At 39.4% G+C, this 17,341-nt stretch overlaps 1 protein-coding gene across 4 annotated transcripts in view; it reads right to left on the reverse strand.

Annotated features, from left to right (window-relative positions):
• The window catches only part of LRRC49 (leucine rich repeat containing 49), a 149,193-nt gene that overhangs the window by 87,171 nt on the left and 44,681 nt on the right, over window positions 1-17,341 (reverse strand). For all 4 annotated transcript variants that reach the window (XM_043554018.1, XM_043554017.1, XM_043554019.1 and 1 more), the window contains one exon: window positions 15,255-15,316. In XM_043554018.1, the coding sequence (XP_043409953.1) occupies window positions 15,255-15,316 (62 nt within the window). The remainder of the gene's footprint in view (window positions 1-15,254; window positions 15,317-17,341) is intronic.

The raw sequence follows: 17,341 nt of genomic DNA on the forward strand, positions 1-17,341 counted from the left end.
TAGCAGGATATAAAATTAACACAGAAATCTGTGTTCATAGCCTCATATACACAAATAATGACCCATTAGAAGGCATAATGATATAATATCAATAGAAAAGAGAAAATACTTAGGAATAAGTGTAACAAGAAATGTGCAAAATCTATATGAGGAAAACTTTCAAACACACCTGAAAGACACAATAAGCATACTTAAATGGAAATACACCATTTGTTCCCGATAGAATGATTTAACATAAGAGATCACTTCCCCAAGTTAATTTAAAAACATAATGCAATCCCAATAAAAAATACCAACATCTTACTGGGGGTTAGACAAGTTGATGATACTAAAGATAGCATCCAAAATCACCGGGGCAAAGATGGGCCTTTTAATAAATCGCTCTGGCACAACTTAATAGACATTTGAAAAACAATTCGATTAGCTCCAAACAGGGCTCTAATGCAAGTATTAAAGCATACAAGTAGTAAAAAAAAAAAAAAAAAAAGTGCAAATTTATCTCTAGTAACTCATGTATCTGCTGATTTGTGCAAAAAGAAACACAAGGAAGACAAAACCAGAAACTTACAAAATTGACTTTCTATAGAGGTGGGTGAAAACAGAATGGAAGGAGTAGGGTTGGGTGTGGAGTAGAAAGAAAGGAAAAGTATGGAGTGATACCTTTTTGCATAGTTTTGAGTTCCAGAACCATGTTATTGTTACACGGACTGAAAAATAAGTATATCAAATTATAGCAAAGTTGAGGGTGGAAAATAACAACAACAACAAAAACAATGGAATACAAACAGAAACAAATTTTTCTCGTAGGTCAAATGAGTAACATAATCACCCTGAAAACTGGTGGAAAACTAACCCAAGCAACTTTTGAACACAGTTCTTTGATTATATACCTTTAGGTTAAAGACAAAACAGTATCAGTAAATACTGAACCCCGGTTAGTAGTCTTTTTCCTCCCACAGAAATATGGCTTAGCGATTCTGAAGCTACTTTCCATGTATTCAAATATATAATGGGAGCAAATGTCAGAGAAAGGAATTATAAAAACGGAAAAGGGGTGATCGTGGATGGCTAAAATAAGCCCGGTGATAGCAGACTGTAATCGCAAGTTTCAGGATTGAATTCATGGAGGGTGTCAGTATGAAGCCACAGTTTTTAATATCCACAGACAGACAGATAAAGATGTATAATACACTCACACGTATGTGCACACATATCCTAATACTGCCCATTCAGAAAGCCTAGAAGCAATGATACGCCAACAGCCGTGAACATACTTAGCATTCAAATCTTGCTTTCTAAATACCATTTGCCACAAAAAGGAATCAAAACCCCGGCTTGATTCCAGAGCCAGGACTGCAAAAGATGAGACTGGAATGGCTTGTTGTGCCAAGAAGTAAGGAAGAGTTCAAAGAACGATGAGGACATATCAAAAGACAACAGGAGTCAGCTCAACAAATCGGGGGAAATTTGAGCATCAAAATGAATAACAGCAAATGATCATAATCTTCTCTTCCCCCGTATGTAAAAATTTTCTGAAGAGTAGTCACTTAGGAGTTTAATTCCTTAGGGCTAGAAGTATGACTCCCCCTAGTAAATACAAATGCATTGTAACAGTTCACAGCTTGAAAAGGCAGGACTCCAAGGATTAATGCCCTAGTGGTAGAATGAAAGGCAGTAAGGGAGGCACACATGCTTACCCAGAGTGCAAGGGCGTGAAGTCAGCCTGAGACACAGGTATGTGCGTGTTTATCCTTAAAGTGTTAATACGTATTTGAGAAGGGACAGAAGAGCCATGCTGTGGAAGAATAAAAAATCTCTACTATCTAGGTCAAGCAGACAGATGGCATTGTGAGGTGAGGCCGGGAGGGGAACACACGCGCACGCATGCGCACACACACAAAATGGGCTGAAACAGCCCAACGTGAAGGGGCTAGCCCTAACGTTATGTGAGCACAGGCGCTAAGGAGGAAATAAGTTAATTGGATATCTATTATTATTATCTTCCTGCTCAGCTTCCCATCCCCTAGCAACAGAACACCTCTGTTGTGTAGTAAGCCCAATCCACATACTGATCCCACCTCCATTGTCCTAGGGGATAGGGAACATATGTCCCGGGCTTGAGCATTCAGTGTGTCCTATATGCTCCTGGCCAGAATGACTAGTTCCGACAGGGCACCTGACCTAAATAAGCGCCATCGGAATCCTCTGCAATAGTGCTTCCTAGGCTGAAATGAACATTCGAGTTCCCTGGGGATCTATTAAAAATGACAATTCTGATCCAGTAGGCCTAGGATAGGGTTTGAGAGTCTGGATTTCTAATAAGCTCCTCTGTAATGCTGATGCTGCTGGTCCAGAGTCATAATTATGAACATTAAGGCCCTTCAGAAACTTCCTGTCAGACTTATCAGGGAATAATTGACCTTCACCAGAGCTGCAAAGCTGACAAACTGATTCTGGGCCTGTTGGCTTTTCTATGACATGTAGGGTTTGTTTGTTTTAGATTTCCATCATTCAATACTTTGTGTATTCTTTCATTACATCATATACACACTCACAGAAAACAGAAGCCATATACATGTCTCCTGTCACTCTCCCAAATGCCTTATTTGGTGTTTTACATTTAGAAATGCATAATCAATGTTCTTTAACACCCACTGGGCAACAGTTTTAAATTCCTAGATGAAAGAAGGGGAGAAGATATTTTAAGGAAATGGTAAAGCAGAAGAAGGATCAGTTTCTAGCTACCATCCTCTGGATATCCTGAAGATAGTCCTAGATCCTGAACCTATGCAGCTATGAAAAACCAGCATCACTCTCCTCATTCCTCAAGTGAGTCACTGTGAAGAATTATAAGGGCGATACCTGTTCAGTACAAAAAACCAAGCCTCAAAGACAACATCAAAGGAACTAGCAAAAAATATTATTAGTCGTACTTACAGATTTGCTCAGTGCTTTCTGGGAGATACCTAACCCCAAAACTATAGTCTCTAACCTGGGGTCTACAAGTGACATTGTCAATTTCTTTTCAAGCCATAAGAAGGGAGTTTTACCAAAAACAACTCTCAGAGATTAGTTGACAGTTTGAACTACCCTTTAAGGAATCTTAAGTCACTGTGATACATTTTTATGCGCCCAGAACAAACAAGCTTAACTGATTCACTTCCCTTCAAGGCAAGAATCCAGAAGTATCCTCCTTATTTACAGAGAATCCCAACTCCTAACTCCTGTTTTTGGATTAAACAAGATTTCTTAAAGAGTTAAATACCCTCCTGTTTTAACCAAGGCTTGATTAGAAACCCACTAACTTTCAGGATCAGGCAATAATTTTCCTTCCCGACCAAATTACATTTCAGCCCTTCATAAAAGTCAGCTTTAATGCTAAACGCTAATAGGGAAAAAGCAACTAATTCAACCCATTCAATAACCTATTCACACACACACACACACACACACACACACACACACTTCCTAAAAAGTAAACTTCCAAAAATGCACACATAATAGTCATAGGTTCTCTTATTTTTCTTTCAGGCCACCCAGTGTCCAGGATGGGGGTGTTATCTTCAGCACCAGCCCTCCCAGAGAGGTAGCTCTCTGTTTTCCAATTCCTCTGCCAGTGACGGAGCGGGTCAAGTATCCAATTCAGGACAGGTGTATTAGGAAGCCTGACTGTAGGTGTGTATCTAAACTATATTCTGCTATTTTGTACTCCATTTGTCTGATTCCTACATCTTTCAGTTGATTCAAAACTTAGCAGAAGAGAAAGAGTACGATTCTCAATCAGTCCTTCAAACGTCGGAAGTCAGCAGCTTTCATACAAATATACAATCCCTATCAATGTATTCCTAATTTATCATCGCTTTTAGATTATATATATTGTTCCATCACAAATAGGGAAAATATTTTTCTTTTGAAAATGACATGATCTCGCAGTCTCAGACACGGACTCAAGAATGGCTAAATGTAGACATATTTATTATGCGTGCATATGAAAAAGTATCCCAACAATTTAATCATACATCTGTAGCATTCCCTTTTCAGTTTGACCTGCTCATTCGTATCTTTCACCAGCCACAGGTTTCTGGTTCAATTAGTTCTTTCCTCAGTCTCTTCAGTAAAGATTAGAATCTGTTAAACCATAGTTTCTGAAACCATTTCTATAGGAAGATAAAGAAATAAAGACAGAGCATGGAGTTTTCTGAACGAATAACATGATACTGGAGTGGAGTTTAGAGAATCTAAAGAATCCATTTTTAGCCCATTTCTAAACTGTTCATTTTAAATACCAGGAAGTCTTTTCAGATAAACTGTACACTGCCACTTCAGGTTTAGATTGTATCATTGGTTCCTATATACCTATAGGTACATAGTATTGTTAATATAAAGGGAATTCACATCTTTTTGTTTGTTTGTTTGTTTGTTTGTTTGTTTGTTAAGTAGGCTTCCATGCCCAGTGCGCAGCCCAGTGCAGGGCTTGAACTCATGACCCTGAAATCAAGACCTAAGCTGAGATCAAGAGTCGGACACTTAACCTATTGAGCCACCCAGGCGCCCCTGGAATTCATATCTTATTAAGTACCAGACAGATAGATGGCATAAAAAAAATAGATGATATATAACATGATACTTTGAAAATCTGATAGAAAGAACTTGCACTTTGGCAATGATAGTATATCCCAGGACAGCCATGATGAAGTTGCTGCAAACTGAATCCTAGGACACTACATAGCATATTGAATAGGGCTATTAAGAATTATCTAAGGATACTGGGAAATATTGGAAAACACGAGCTTTACACTTCAGTTTTATTTACACATTGATTAAAACAATGATGATTACGTGCCTACAATGTGCATCATGTGACCACTACTATGAGAAGTGAAAGGTGGCCTAACTGGACATAAATACAAACAGATAGTACAGTGTACTGAGAGATGCTGGAGAGGTATCAGGAAAAGGAAACAATTCTCCTTGTCTGGGAGTAGACTGGATGATACAGATTAACAGAAGTTCCTCCGGGTAGAACTATACATTTGCGTTTCTGGCACAACTAATTTTGAGCTTGTTTATTTTTCCTGAAATGAACTGACCAATGTGTTCACTCTTTCCAATATCTATTCATTGATATTTGTTTTAAATGTTGATGTTCACTGTATTCGGGAAAAGGAAATTAGAAAATACAAATTGGTCTCGATTTACTAGACTTGTTTGTTTCTGAACCTAGAACAACCACCCAATATAATATTTAATCATAAGCAATTTTAAGACTCAAAATTCCCCTTAGTAATATGCACCAAAATTTTTCCCGTAACGTTTAGAGCCATCACATTAACAACCTCCCCCCCCACCCACCCACCCCACAAAGGGCCTTTGGTCAATGTTTTTAAAAATGTTAATTCAAGGGAGCATCTGGCTGGAAGAGCATGTGACTCTTGACCTCGGGGTTGCAAGTTCAAGCCCCGTGTTGGGTGTAGAGATTGCTTAAAAGGAAATCTTAAAAAAATAAAAATCAAAATGTTAATCCACTTCCCCAAGCAGCTATCAGCCTCTCAACTGTGTACGTGTGAGCCCGCGCTGAGCTGAAGTGTGTGAACAGCTTGCTCCCGGGGCCTTACTTTAATTTGATTTCAAGAATCTTTCCTCTGAGAATAACTGACACACATATACACACAAATGTTACCTCTACACTAGTGAAAATCAAACCTCGATGATGATAAGAGTATCTGGAAAAAATTCCAGTGAAGTTCCTTCATAATTGATAAATAAAACCCATGACAACATTTGTGTGTATTTTTGTACCGCAGAATTAATGTTTTAAGTGACTATAGATGCTGATGCAAACAGAATAACATGAGGTATAATAATAATAAAAAAAGAACTATCTCCTTGATTTTTTTTCTGCCTTTCCCTCCTTCAAAGGTAAATGCAAAAAGAATAATTAACATAAACATAAAGAGGGTCCCCAGTTTCCCTACTGCCTTGTACCTTTGCCGCCTTTTCTTTCTTCCTTACTATCTGCCACCCTTGCCCTATGAACTCTGGCTCTTCAAGAAACCACAAGGCTTGCAAAAACCGTCCTCAGAAAATATGTTCCGATAGTTACAGAATCCTCAAGCAAGACACATGAAGGAAGGAACAACCCGCAAGCCCTGGAGGGGGTAAGGTGGAAAACTACTCTTTGTGTAAGGGTGCAAGACCCCGTATTCGCCTTTCCAGGGTCCCGCACAATCTCTGATCCTGCTCCAGCTGGAGGGCCAGCTGGTTTTCGGGGCTCCCTGACACCACATCTAAATGAAGTCTTTAATCTCTATTCGGGTCACTGAAATAATTTTCTCTTGGCAGTGAAATCTATATGCAATTTAATAAATGGGAAGATATAAAGCAAACATACTCTGTTCATTTTAAAATGCTGCTCGAAGCAAAATAATTATAGAATTTATAGCTGTACAAAATACACCATGTAGGTATATAAAGCATATATAAAAAAAAGATTGGTTTCTGATGCTCACTTATCTATAGAATATTGAGGGGATAAGCTTACAATGTCAATGGGTGAAGGGCAGTAGGTTGATTCCCTTAAATGAGAAAAAGCTCTCCAGTGTGTTCAAATCACCGGCCACTTGCCAAGAGTACATGGTATCATGGTGCTAATAATCTACCTGAAGTCACCAATCTGTCTGGCATGAGATCGACAAATACTTAAAACTGACATAAAGAAAAAGTAATTTTGACTATAACAGAAAAATAAAACAATAGTCAGAGAAAATCGATGAACTAAACTGTGTAACCCTCCGCTTGGGGTAGAAAAACCCACACAAGGCTTCATGTTAGAATGCAGGGTATCAGAAATAGCGTGGTCATCTAACAAACCGAATGTCCGAAAGATGATGAAGGAACTAAAGTTGGTCTATTTTAAACACTTTTATACGCTACAGTATTTTAGAATGATTTCTACTCTTGATATCTAAATGGAAAAGTCACCAGTACTAAAGCAACACTGAAATAAGGTATACATAGAAGATTTTATACAATTTTAGTAAAAGTTCCATGCTTTAAATGCATTTAGATCCAATAATTAGGTCAACTCTAAACATGACGAACCAAATTTATCTTATGTGAAGTCTGTTTTTCTGAAGTGACGGAACAAATCTGTCATCAGTTGTGGACTCTGTTCACCTGTTTTCTTTCTGAAAGGACTGAAATGCTGCAGCTAAGCTTGACAATCAGACGCTAAGGCACAAGGCCCTCAGCAAACCCTGGGGGGGTTGCTCACCTTGGCGGAGTAAAACAGCAATGGATTAAAAAATAAATACATTAATTAAAAAGCCCCTAGTTTTAGAATTGTTTTTGTAGGTCCTCTTTAGCCCATGCCTATCACATCTAGAAGAATGCAATTAAATGTCTGCCTGAAGGTGAATCACGTGGGAGCCATTAGGCAAACACCTCCAAGCGGGGTGACAGAGCTAAACGGGTACTGATCGTGGCATTTCCTTGGCACGAATGTAGTCATTTCTTAAATTTAACATTTTTCTTAGAAGGCAGTCAGAAAGGATCTGTCAATGGTTGGTTTCTGTTTTATTCTGGTGATTTGCGTTAATTCAGTTGGTAAGATTTGCCTATCGTTGGTCATCTGCCATGAAGGAAAAAAAAATGAACCCATTCTAACAGTTCGCTGGATACTAGAACTCAGAAAACTTAATTTACATCGAGCCAAAATGACATAAGCAACACCTGGAATTCTGGAAAGTACAAGAGTGAAGCCTGCACTGTAGGAACACCTTATGTAACAACCTGTTCGTCAAAACTACCAATCCATTCTGAAGGTCAGTAAAAAAACCATTTCCTCCTTAAAATATCAGCCAGTATGAAAAAAAGACAACTGCCGGGTAGTCTGAGTTTCTCTGACTGGATATATAATTCATATGGTGTGTCTTACCATGTTGAAATAAAGCTTGAAAAAAATGCAAAATGAGTTATTTCCTGACAACGGTAAAATTATGAACTATTTTTTACAAATTCGGAAAAGAGCCTGGGGGCTACTCTGGAGAACCACGATGAGGGATAAGGCACACCCAAAAGCTTGCAGTCTGGTGACCCCTGGTCATACTATAATTACTAAAAGAGATCATTAGAGAACTTGTAATAGTCTTCTTTCCTCAAAAAAGAAACTGGAAACCTAGCTCAAAATGTTCAGTGACATCGTAAAGAGAAAGCGGAGCCCAAATAGCATTGTCTTACTAAGAGGAAGGAAGTGGGTAAGAGAGGCCCACACGGGCAGGAGGGGGGAATCCCCGACATTGTTTAGAATTTCCAGCGTGTGGTGATAATAAAAAGCAAATTATTTTTAGTCAGTCTTATTATTGTATTTTTATTTATTTATTAAAGTTTATTTACTTATTTTGAGAGAGAGAGAGAGAGAGCACAAGTGGGGGAGGAGCAGAGAGAGAGAAAGAGAGAGAGAGAGAGAGAGAGAGAGAGAGAGAATCCCAAGCAGGTTCCATGCTGTCAGTGCAGAGCCTGACGTGGGGTTTGATCTCAGGAACCATGAGACCATGACCTGAGCTGAAATCAAGAGTTGGACGCTTAACCAACTGAGCACCCAGGTGCCCCAATTTTATTATTGTTTTTAAATGCCCTAGAGGAACTGCAAATCCTTCCTGCCTGTATCCTGAGGCCAACCACACCCATGACCTTAACCCTTGATACAACCCATCTAACAGGAAGGTTTAATTTCTACATTTTTCTCTATTCTAGAAGTTCTGCGCAAGATCTTTACCGACAAATTGATGATAGATTGACCTAGAAGCCAGAAACAACGGCCAAGAGAATTTTGATTGCTTAAGCCTTTAAACCTCACATGTCCAGGCAGTAAACAAACAGTCCAAATGACGTAGCAATGATGTGAAAGCAGACCCACCAAAACAAGTTGCTAAACCATAGGGAAGAATATCTCTACTTGAGGGATTGAATTAATTCTTCTTGAAAATTTTTTGATACACTAGTAATATTATTCACATAGTAGATGCTGGAGAGACTGTAGTGAGCACTTTATATTCTTCTGCCTTTGTCAAGTTTATAGTCTAGCAGGGAGAACAATTTAAAATTCAATAAACTATGGAACTGCAATAATTATAGAAGTACAGGAAGCTATGATGGAAGCGTGTGGCAAGACTCCACAGTGTTGTTCAAACTCTGTAAGCCCAATCCATACTGAGAAATATATTTACATTGTAACCCTGCCCCCCATATCTATAGCAAAATAATATACACACACAAACTCATGCACAGACACATCCATATATAATTAAACCTGGACATTTTTCATGAAACAGTATTTGTCCTGAAAATGTGTGGCAAACTCTGATATTTTCTATTTCATTTTTATTTTCCCAGCCTCAACCACAAGATTGATTTTAGGATCCTTCTATGGGTTTTGACCCAAAGATGGAAAAACACAGACTGATGGCATTTTTAAGTCAGCTGCATCATTTGCTAAAGGTACAAATTCCTGAACCCCACCTAATTGAATTAGAATCCATGGAAAATGGATCCCAGAAAGCCGCATTTTAGCGGCTCTCCAGATAATTCTTAGGCATATTAAAGTTTGAGAACCCTTGGTATCATTTAATCTCAAATCTCAATGATGAGGAGTTATTCAGGCACTGAGAGGGTAGACAAATGTTAGTGCCAGAAGCCACGGTAGATACAAAGACCAAGTGGGCAAGCGGGAGCATGCTGTGTTTAAGGAAGTTCAAAGGAACAAGAGTCCAGGGCACTTGGGAAGGCAACGAGCATGGAGAAGTAGGCATGCGTGGCTCATTCTGCAAGTTCTCTCTTCTAGTCTGTTCCATAATCCCTCAAGAATAATTAAAAGGAAGGAAATTTTGACACATGCCACAACATGGATGAACTCTGAGGAGAGCTAGACACAAACAGACAAATACTGTGTGAGTCCACTCGTATGAAGTACCTAGGGCAGTCACATCCCAGAGACAGAAAGGAGAATGGTGGATGCCAGGGGCTGAAGGAGGGAGGAATGGAGAATTATTGTTTAATGGGTACACGGTTTCAGTTTTACGAGGTGAAAAGAGTTCTGGAGGTTGGCTGTGCAACAATGTGAATGTAACACTACTTCACTGTATACTTAAAAATGATAAAATTGGTACATTTATGTGTATTTTACCATAATTTAAAAAAAGAATACACGAGTCCAAGAGTCCTAAGCTGATATCTGATCCTCACTAGTGTTCGACTTCTTTCCCAATGATACCGAATTCCCCTCAGTTCTAGAAGCAATGGCAACCATTCCCTTTTAGGCAATCAAGACACTAGAATCATAAACCCTTCTTCCTTTTTTTTTTTTTTTTAAAGCTTGTAAAAACTTTCTAAGTTGGAGAATGAAAGGAGAGAGAGAGAGAGTGAAGAATCGATTACAACTTGACCTTGTGATGAAGAGCAGAGCCCTGTAACCGTCTCAGCGGAAGAGATGAAACTAATGGAACACTATAATTTTTGGCTAAAGATCATAAACTGCTTCCTGTGGGTCACAAATATTTACTTATCCTCAACAAATATTTTTGCTTATGAAGCTTTTCTTCATGAAGGAAAATTTTGCGTAATGCCCAAATTAACACGTATTCTCATTTTGGGGTGCCACGACTCAGTGGTTCCCAAATCTAGCATTGAGTTACACATCAGAGTACTCTGAGGAACCTTAAAAATTTACAGAACCCTGGCTCCACTCCAACTCTACTGGAGAAGATTACCCAGCAGGTTCCAGCAGTGAACCAGTGACGAGGTCATTTTAAAGCTTCCAAGGATATTTTTATGTGTAGCCTATTTGGGAAAAATCACTCAAAGAAAAGACAGTTAGGAGAATGGCTGCCTGAGCACATGCACTTACCTCCCTCCACCCTCTCAAAATCTCTTTGAAATTAATGAACATAAAAGTATGAAAATACCCATAGCAGTACTAGAAAACCAGGAAGAGTTCCATCAGTAGACCAGAACACTAAGGAATTTCTGGAAGATACAAAGCAGATGGAATCAGTAAAACCCCAAATTGCTAAAGAGCCTGAAATGAACAGGATCATTTACATTGTAAGTGTTGCCGGCAGAACCTCAGAATATTCCATAGATCAGAGGCAGCAAGTGTTGGCAGCAGATGTGGGTCAGGTGTCCAGTAATTACTGAAGGCTTTGGTAATAATTTTCCAGCATCTTACTCTCAAGAGTAGCTGACTTGTGAACTGTCCCCGGGTTGAACATGACAAGAGAGGAAAGGCAGTGTTCTGGGTAAAGTCTGGCGGCCAAGAGGAAAAAGGAGCCCCCATTTCCAGAAGGAAGTTTCTTGTGCACATCCTAAAAGAAAGTCCAACTGGGTAGACCTCCTCCTTCCCCCCTACCCTACATCCTCTGCAGGAAGAGATCCCGTACTCATAATTTTCATGCACACTTTTTTTTTAACCACTGCTGACAAAACAAGTCCACAGACTCATTTGTCAACATGAACTGCCATCACAAAAGCATAGAAATAAAGAAACAAAAGAAAGCAAGCATTTTTATTTGGAGAACAAATACAGGGTTAACTCCAAGGGGAATACAGTAAATTCTAGAAATCAAGGGAAACTTTCTCTCATCCATAAAATAAGAATAAGCCATTAGAAAAGGAAAAATACAATCAGAGTACTTAGAAATTAAGACCATGAGAGCCAAGAAAAACAAATCAACCAGACAAACAGCACCTCAGAAGAAGAGGTGAATGACGGAATGAACATATCTGAAGAATGAATTAGGTACAACGGATCCCCTTGATCAAGCACAGAATATGACTCTCAGGGTGATCATCATAAACAACTTCGGCAGGCCCCGCCAGGGTTCCGTGGGCTGGAGGAGGGCCCAGGCGTGGAGGGAGAAAGAATAGGCAAGGATCACACTGCAGGTCTAGAGAGGGCAGACCTGGTGAGCCCACCCTAAGCCTTCTGGATCAACTTTGCCCGGCTTGTGTCCTCTACCTGGAACGTCCAAGTACCCTTCACTTTACCAAGGCCTATTTTCACTTAGGCCTGGGTCCCGGTACCACGTGCCTCTGGGAAGGCTTTCTTCACTTCCCATCCTCAGGCTGATTTTACATTTTCGAATATCCCCACAGATCAGCACAGCTAAGTTTAACTTTCTATATAATAACCTATTTGTGTCTCTGTCTTCCTCAGTTTTGAGGGATATTTGAAAAAAAATTTTTAACGTTTATTTATTTTTGAGAGAGAGAGAGACAGAGGATGAGTCGGGGTGGGGCAGAGACAGAGAGGGAGACACAGAATCCGAAGCAGGCTCCAGGCTCTGAGTTGTCAGCACAGAGCCCGACATGGGGCTCAAACTCAGGAATGGTGAGATCATGACCTTAGCCAAGGTCGAACGCCCAACTGACTGAGCCACCCAGGCGCCCTGAGGGATATTTTAACCAAAAACACTGGTATTATTCAGCTACAGAGACATGGATACATGTCAGTTGTCCTCTCAATATATCTTGCATGCCTACTGGTAGCACTGGATGCACTTCTAATAGCTGAAGAAAAATAACAGAAAGGGTTCTGTACACACAGCATTAAAGTACCTATTCGTCCCATGTTGCAATTCTCTGAATTCAATAGGATGCCATCACATTTTGCGACTTTCTGAATTTCCACCAGGTTCCTAACTGTTTATGCAAACGGACCTCTACGAATCCAGTAATTTGGTCAAAAACTAGGAAGCCCTACCACATAACAATCAATATGTTTTTGTCTCCCTGAAAGGGATATACAATTGGATACTTTCATGTACTGAATATCATCTGTGAGTTTTCCGGAGGGAGTCATAAAAGGTACTGACTTTCAGCTTTTCACCGCTGTCTCTACTCTTACTGACCTCTGCTACTCCTGGGCTACTAAGTCTAAAACCAGGCAACTCTATTATGCCAGGACTATGGCAGGGCACTGGGGCCCTGAAACGACAGTTATCAGTACAGATCATGTGATGGCCCAGGTATCTGAGATATCTTGAGTAAAGCTAACAGAAGTGATTTCAAGGCTTGCACTCTCTGATTTTTCCCCCAGCAGATCAAATCTCTTCTGTATACCATGTCCTGGACCACAGGCGTCAACAGGAACAGAGCAGAAAATGTACTGAGCCTCAAAAGCAGACGAGCTGGAAGCACTAAAGGAAGGTTAAGGGCTGTGCCTATGTAGAAACGTAAGAAAACGATTAGTAAGAAAATGAAAGCACTGAAATCGTTGACTCACCTCTAGCTCAATTTCTTGGGAAATCATGCTTTTTAAAGAAACTTAAAAGAGAGGGAGAAGGACAGTGAAGAATATGGCATTGGTTATCTTTAATTGCCCTTACAAAGCAAATATTCCTTACAAACAACGTGGTAATGACCGCGGGATTTATTGTCTATGTGACAGAGAAAATTTTTCTCTGGAATTTTTCTCCGTAAGGCACAAAAGATCATTGATTTGGGGGATATGAAAATTAGAGGTCCAACTTACAAAGTAGTATATTGACCCAATAGGTGTATTATCAAGTAGCATAGTTTTCCCCAGCTCATGGAAAAACCTACCATGGCTGAAATAAAACTAAAAATGATTTTTAAAAAGAAAGATATTAATCTCATTAGTCATATCTTTATTTTGCTGAGTGGGTAAAACTCTTTTCCAGATTGGGAAGAAAATTCCCTAAATAGAAGTAATTCAAGCCAACTCTCTATAGTCAGGAGTTCAGAAGTTCAAGTATCCTGGGGACTTGGGAAGGTCAGAGCCCCTATATACCCAGATTTATATCTCTCTTTAAATTACTCCCCATAATCAAGGCAAGAAGCAAAAGTAATAAGTTCCACCATAAGCTGGGGGAATCTAAAGGTTTCCAGCACCTTAAACAATGAATATGGTAAGAATGAGAAACTATCTTCTCACAATAGTTGCTAATGGTCTTTAGGTAGAAATTCCCCAAAGAAAATTAAGTGTCCCTTCCACTGCTATTGAAAAGAAACCCTACCTCCCCAATAAGACCACGGGAACACATTCAACACAAACTGGAAAAAATATGAAAAGTCAGAAAACTTCAATATTTTTTCCACAGAAGAGAAGAAGAGAGACAGAAGAAGGGTATTTGAAATAACGCCTCTGTGCAAAGTTAACCATCTGGATTTAATCTCTAACCTTTAGAGATACGGTACAGAGACATGGGGTTAACCCTTAGGTCTGATAGGGGAGGAAAAAGATGCCAACAAAACCGCACAAAAACTAGAGTCCTTTTAAAAAATTTTTATTTATTTATGTAAGTAAGCTCTATGCCCAACGTGAGGCTCAAATTCACTACCCTGAGATCGAAAGTCAATGCTCTACTGACTGAGCCAGCCAGGTGTCCCTACACTGGTTCTTAATAATCAGAAGCACAGACCTTGAGCTCAGGAAGAGATGTGCTCTAAACTCTTACACTTACTTCTTACCCTCTTATAAAAGATGGTTCAAAGAATAGCCCCGAGGTAAAAGTAGAGAACAGAGAGGCAGTCATAAAGCATAGTTCAAACTGACTGGCTGGGGGAAGGAGGAGGAGGAAAGGATTAGGGAAGGAGAAGAGGTCCTTCCTTTTGCATCAAAAAGTCTGCCTGTCTCAGCGCCAGTTCTGAAATCTTCCACATTGACACTGAATGAGACAGCATCACAATGTGAGGATGATAGGCTTCAAATCTTTGGAAAACAAAAGGTATGCATGTGTATACTCTAATATACAGTCTCTTAGCAGCATTCGTTCTAAGTAGGGATAACAAGATAGAAGTTATGGCCTAATTAGCAAGAGGCTCAGTGACACAGCCTGAAATATTACACCCCAATTGCTTAGTAGCTATACGGAGTGTAGATGACAATTTATGGAAGAAATTCTAATTCAACTGAGCGGTGCAGGAAGTGTCAAACAAAGGACAGCAAAATATATGTTGAAATTTCCACATACACATTTTACGAAAGAGCAACTCTACAGTATAATTAAATAAAAAGCACAGGCTATGCTAATGTCATCATCCTAGCATTAGAGTCTCTAATCCTCACCAGAGCTTTGTTTTTCCACCAAGAACTTTGTCATATGGCCCTGTCGTTTTCAAATGTAAGATCTTCCATGACAAGAAAATTTCCCAAGGTACTTATAATCCTCCTTTAAAGCACTAGAACCCACACAATCAGGTTATTAATAAATGACAAATAGGCAGTTTCCACTTACGTAGATATATTGTTGAAGCTGAGAAACAGACGTTGGAGGCTGGGCAAATTATCCACATCTCTCTAGAAGGAAACAGAAAGCAAAAATTTATCAGCTGGAAGAAAAAAAAAATATTATCAACGTCTTCTGGCTCGGCTGTTGAAATATGTAGTCATTGCTGTTTACTGCAACCTTGCTAGACCATTGATTTCCACTGGACACCGAGCTCCATTCTTCCCCACTGCAGATTAAATGGGAGGGTTTCACTACATCCGCAGAGCAAGCTGCACCACTCGCAAGGTAAAAAGCACTGAGAACAGGGAGAGATGCCGCTAGCCTCTTTAAGCATGCTTTTGGGAAAGAAGCCAAAATGCTACTTCAGCATTTCAACTGTAGCACAAATATAGTATGATCAAACATTTGTTAAAAATCACTTTTAAAAGGAAGCTGTTCAAATGTTTTAAATTTTAAATTTATGCAGTTAGCTTTCCCAACAGTACCGAGAATTTCAAAGCCACTTCCCTCACTATTCTCAATCCTTTGGAAATAGACCAGTTACAAATGAACCAAGATGCTGACAATCTCCCCATAAAACTAAAAGCAGATCACAGTGAGTGTCACTGAAGGGCAATTTCCAACCTAAGCAAACAACAGACGTTACAATTGGAAATCTACCCCGTTCTGTTTGGGTACAGCACCCCAAAGCAAACTATGGCTGTTTAAACGTGGTTTTATCCTTACCAAATATTGAAATGTTTTGGCTCAAATGATTTTTTTAAAAATCACAAAATAAGTACAAAGCCATCTAATTTCATCAAATGGAAAGACACAAACTTCTTGAAAATCTGACATATGCTGAAGAAATAGAATCTTAAGAAGCAGCTTAGTAATTACCTAGGCTACAACCTCATTAGGCACATGAGAAAAAGTGAACAGTTGGGGTTGTTGCAGAGGGAGGGTGGGGGTGGGATGGAAAAGTGACCCAGGATTACATACTGCCCTTTGAGGCTGAGACAGGACAAGATTGGTTATCTTGACTTCCGTTAAAATTCTACACACTGACACTTCTCTTATAAAATGTATCTCTCTCTCTCTCGCTCTCTTTTTTCATTCAAAAAGTTTTTTTAAAGACTCACTTTAATTTGCTGGATGATGAGCTAGCTAAAATATCTGCTGTCAATATTAATATGTTAGTATGAAAAGTTGGGACACATTTCTTTCTTCTTTTTTTGTGTGTCTGGGACTAATTATTGAAGCATAATTAACATACAGCATTATATTAGTTTCAGGTGTATAATAAATGCTATTAATTTTTAAGGGCAATATCATTTATAATAATTCTAGTTATAGGAGTTTGAATAATGCTAATACAAGTATATACATTGTACATATTACTGTGTCGAATATTTAAACCCGAATCAAAACTTGTTTTACTGCTTCCATAGGTCATTATCTTTCTTCCTCCTTCCTTTCCTTCCTCCCTTTTAAAACTACCATTTCCAAGACCCCAGTAAGAATTAAGACAAGGGAATTAAAATTACAGCAAAGCCTAGCTTTTCCTAAAATGGTTCATTTATTTAAGTTGGCCATATAAAGAAAATATAAAAGTGATGGAATTGTGACAGAGCCACATCTCCCTGGTTTTTGAGAGGGTAGAGGAGAAACGAACCTGGCTTAAGACATTTTCCCACGGGGTTTCCCTTGTGCACCCCTCTCCAACACTTTGTCAACTCTGCAGATCCTAAGCAGTATAAAACAAATACAGCTGCCAGTCATCGGACCATGGGCTATGTGCACCATTCACTTGGCATTCCTATTCTCAGGCCCACCCCTGAAAAGCCTGTTCCATAGGTGTGAATGGTGGTTTTTAGAGTTTTTCAACCATGGCCAAAGATAAGTCTGCAGAAAACAGGACGGCGTCCAAATTCCCCACAGTGGGTTGTAAGCTCTAAATGTTGGCCAACTTCTGGAATCATCTCTACCAGCTTCTTCTCCTGATAATCCCAGAAGTGCCTGGAAGGTAAGTGGAGGAGTGATGGACTAGCGGTTGGTCCCATTTTACTCCAGGGCCCTACTTTCCAAAGAAGTGGTAGCTTTCTTCCTATCTG

This window comes from Prionailurus bengalensis, chromosome B3, assembly GCF_016509475.1.
Source record: "Prionailurus bengalensis isolate Pbe53 chromosome B3, Fcat_Pben_1.1_paternal_pri, whole genome shotgun sequence".
Taxonomy (NCBI): domain Eukaryota; kingdom Metazoa; phylum Chordata; class Mammalia; order Carnivora; family Felidae; genus Prionailurus; species Prionailurus bengalensis.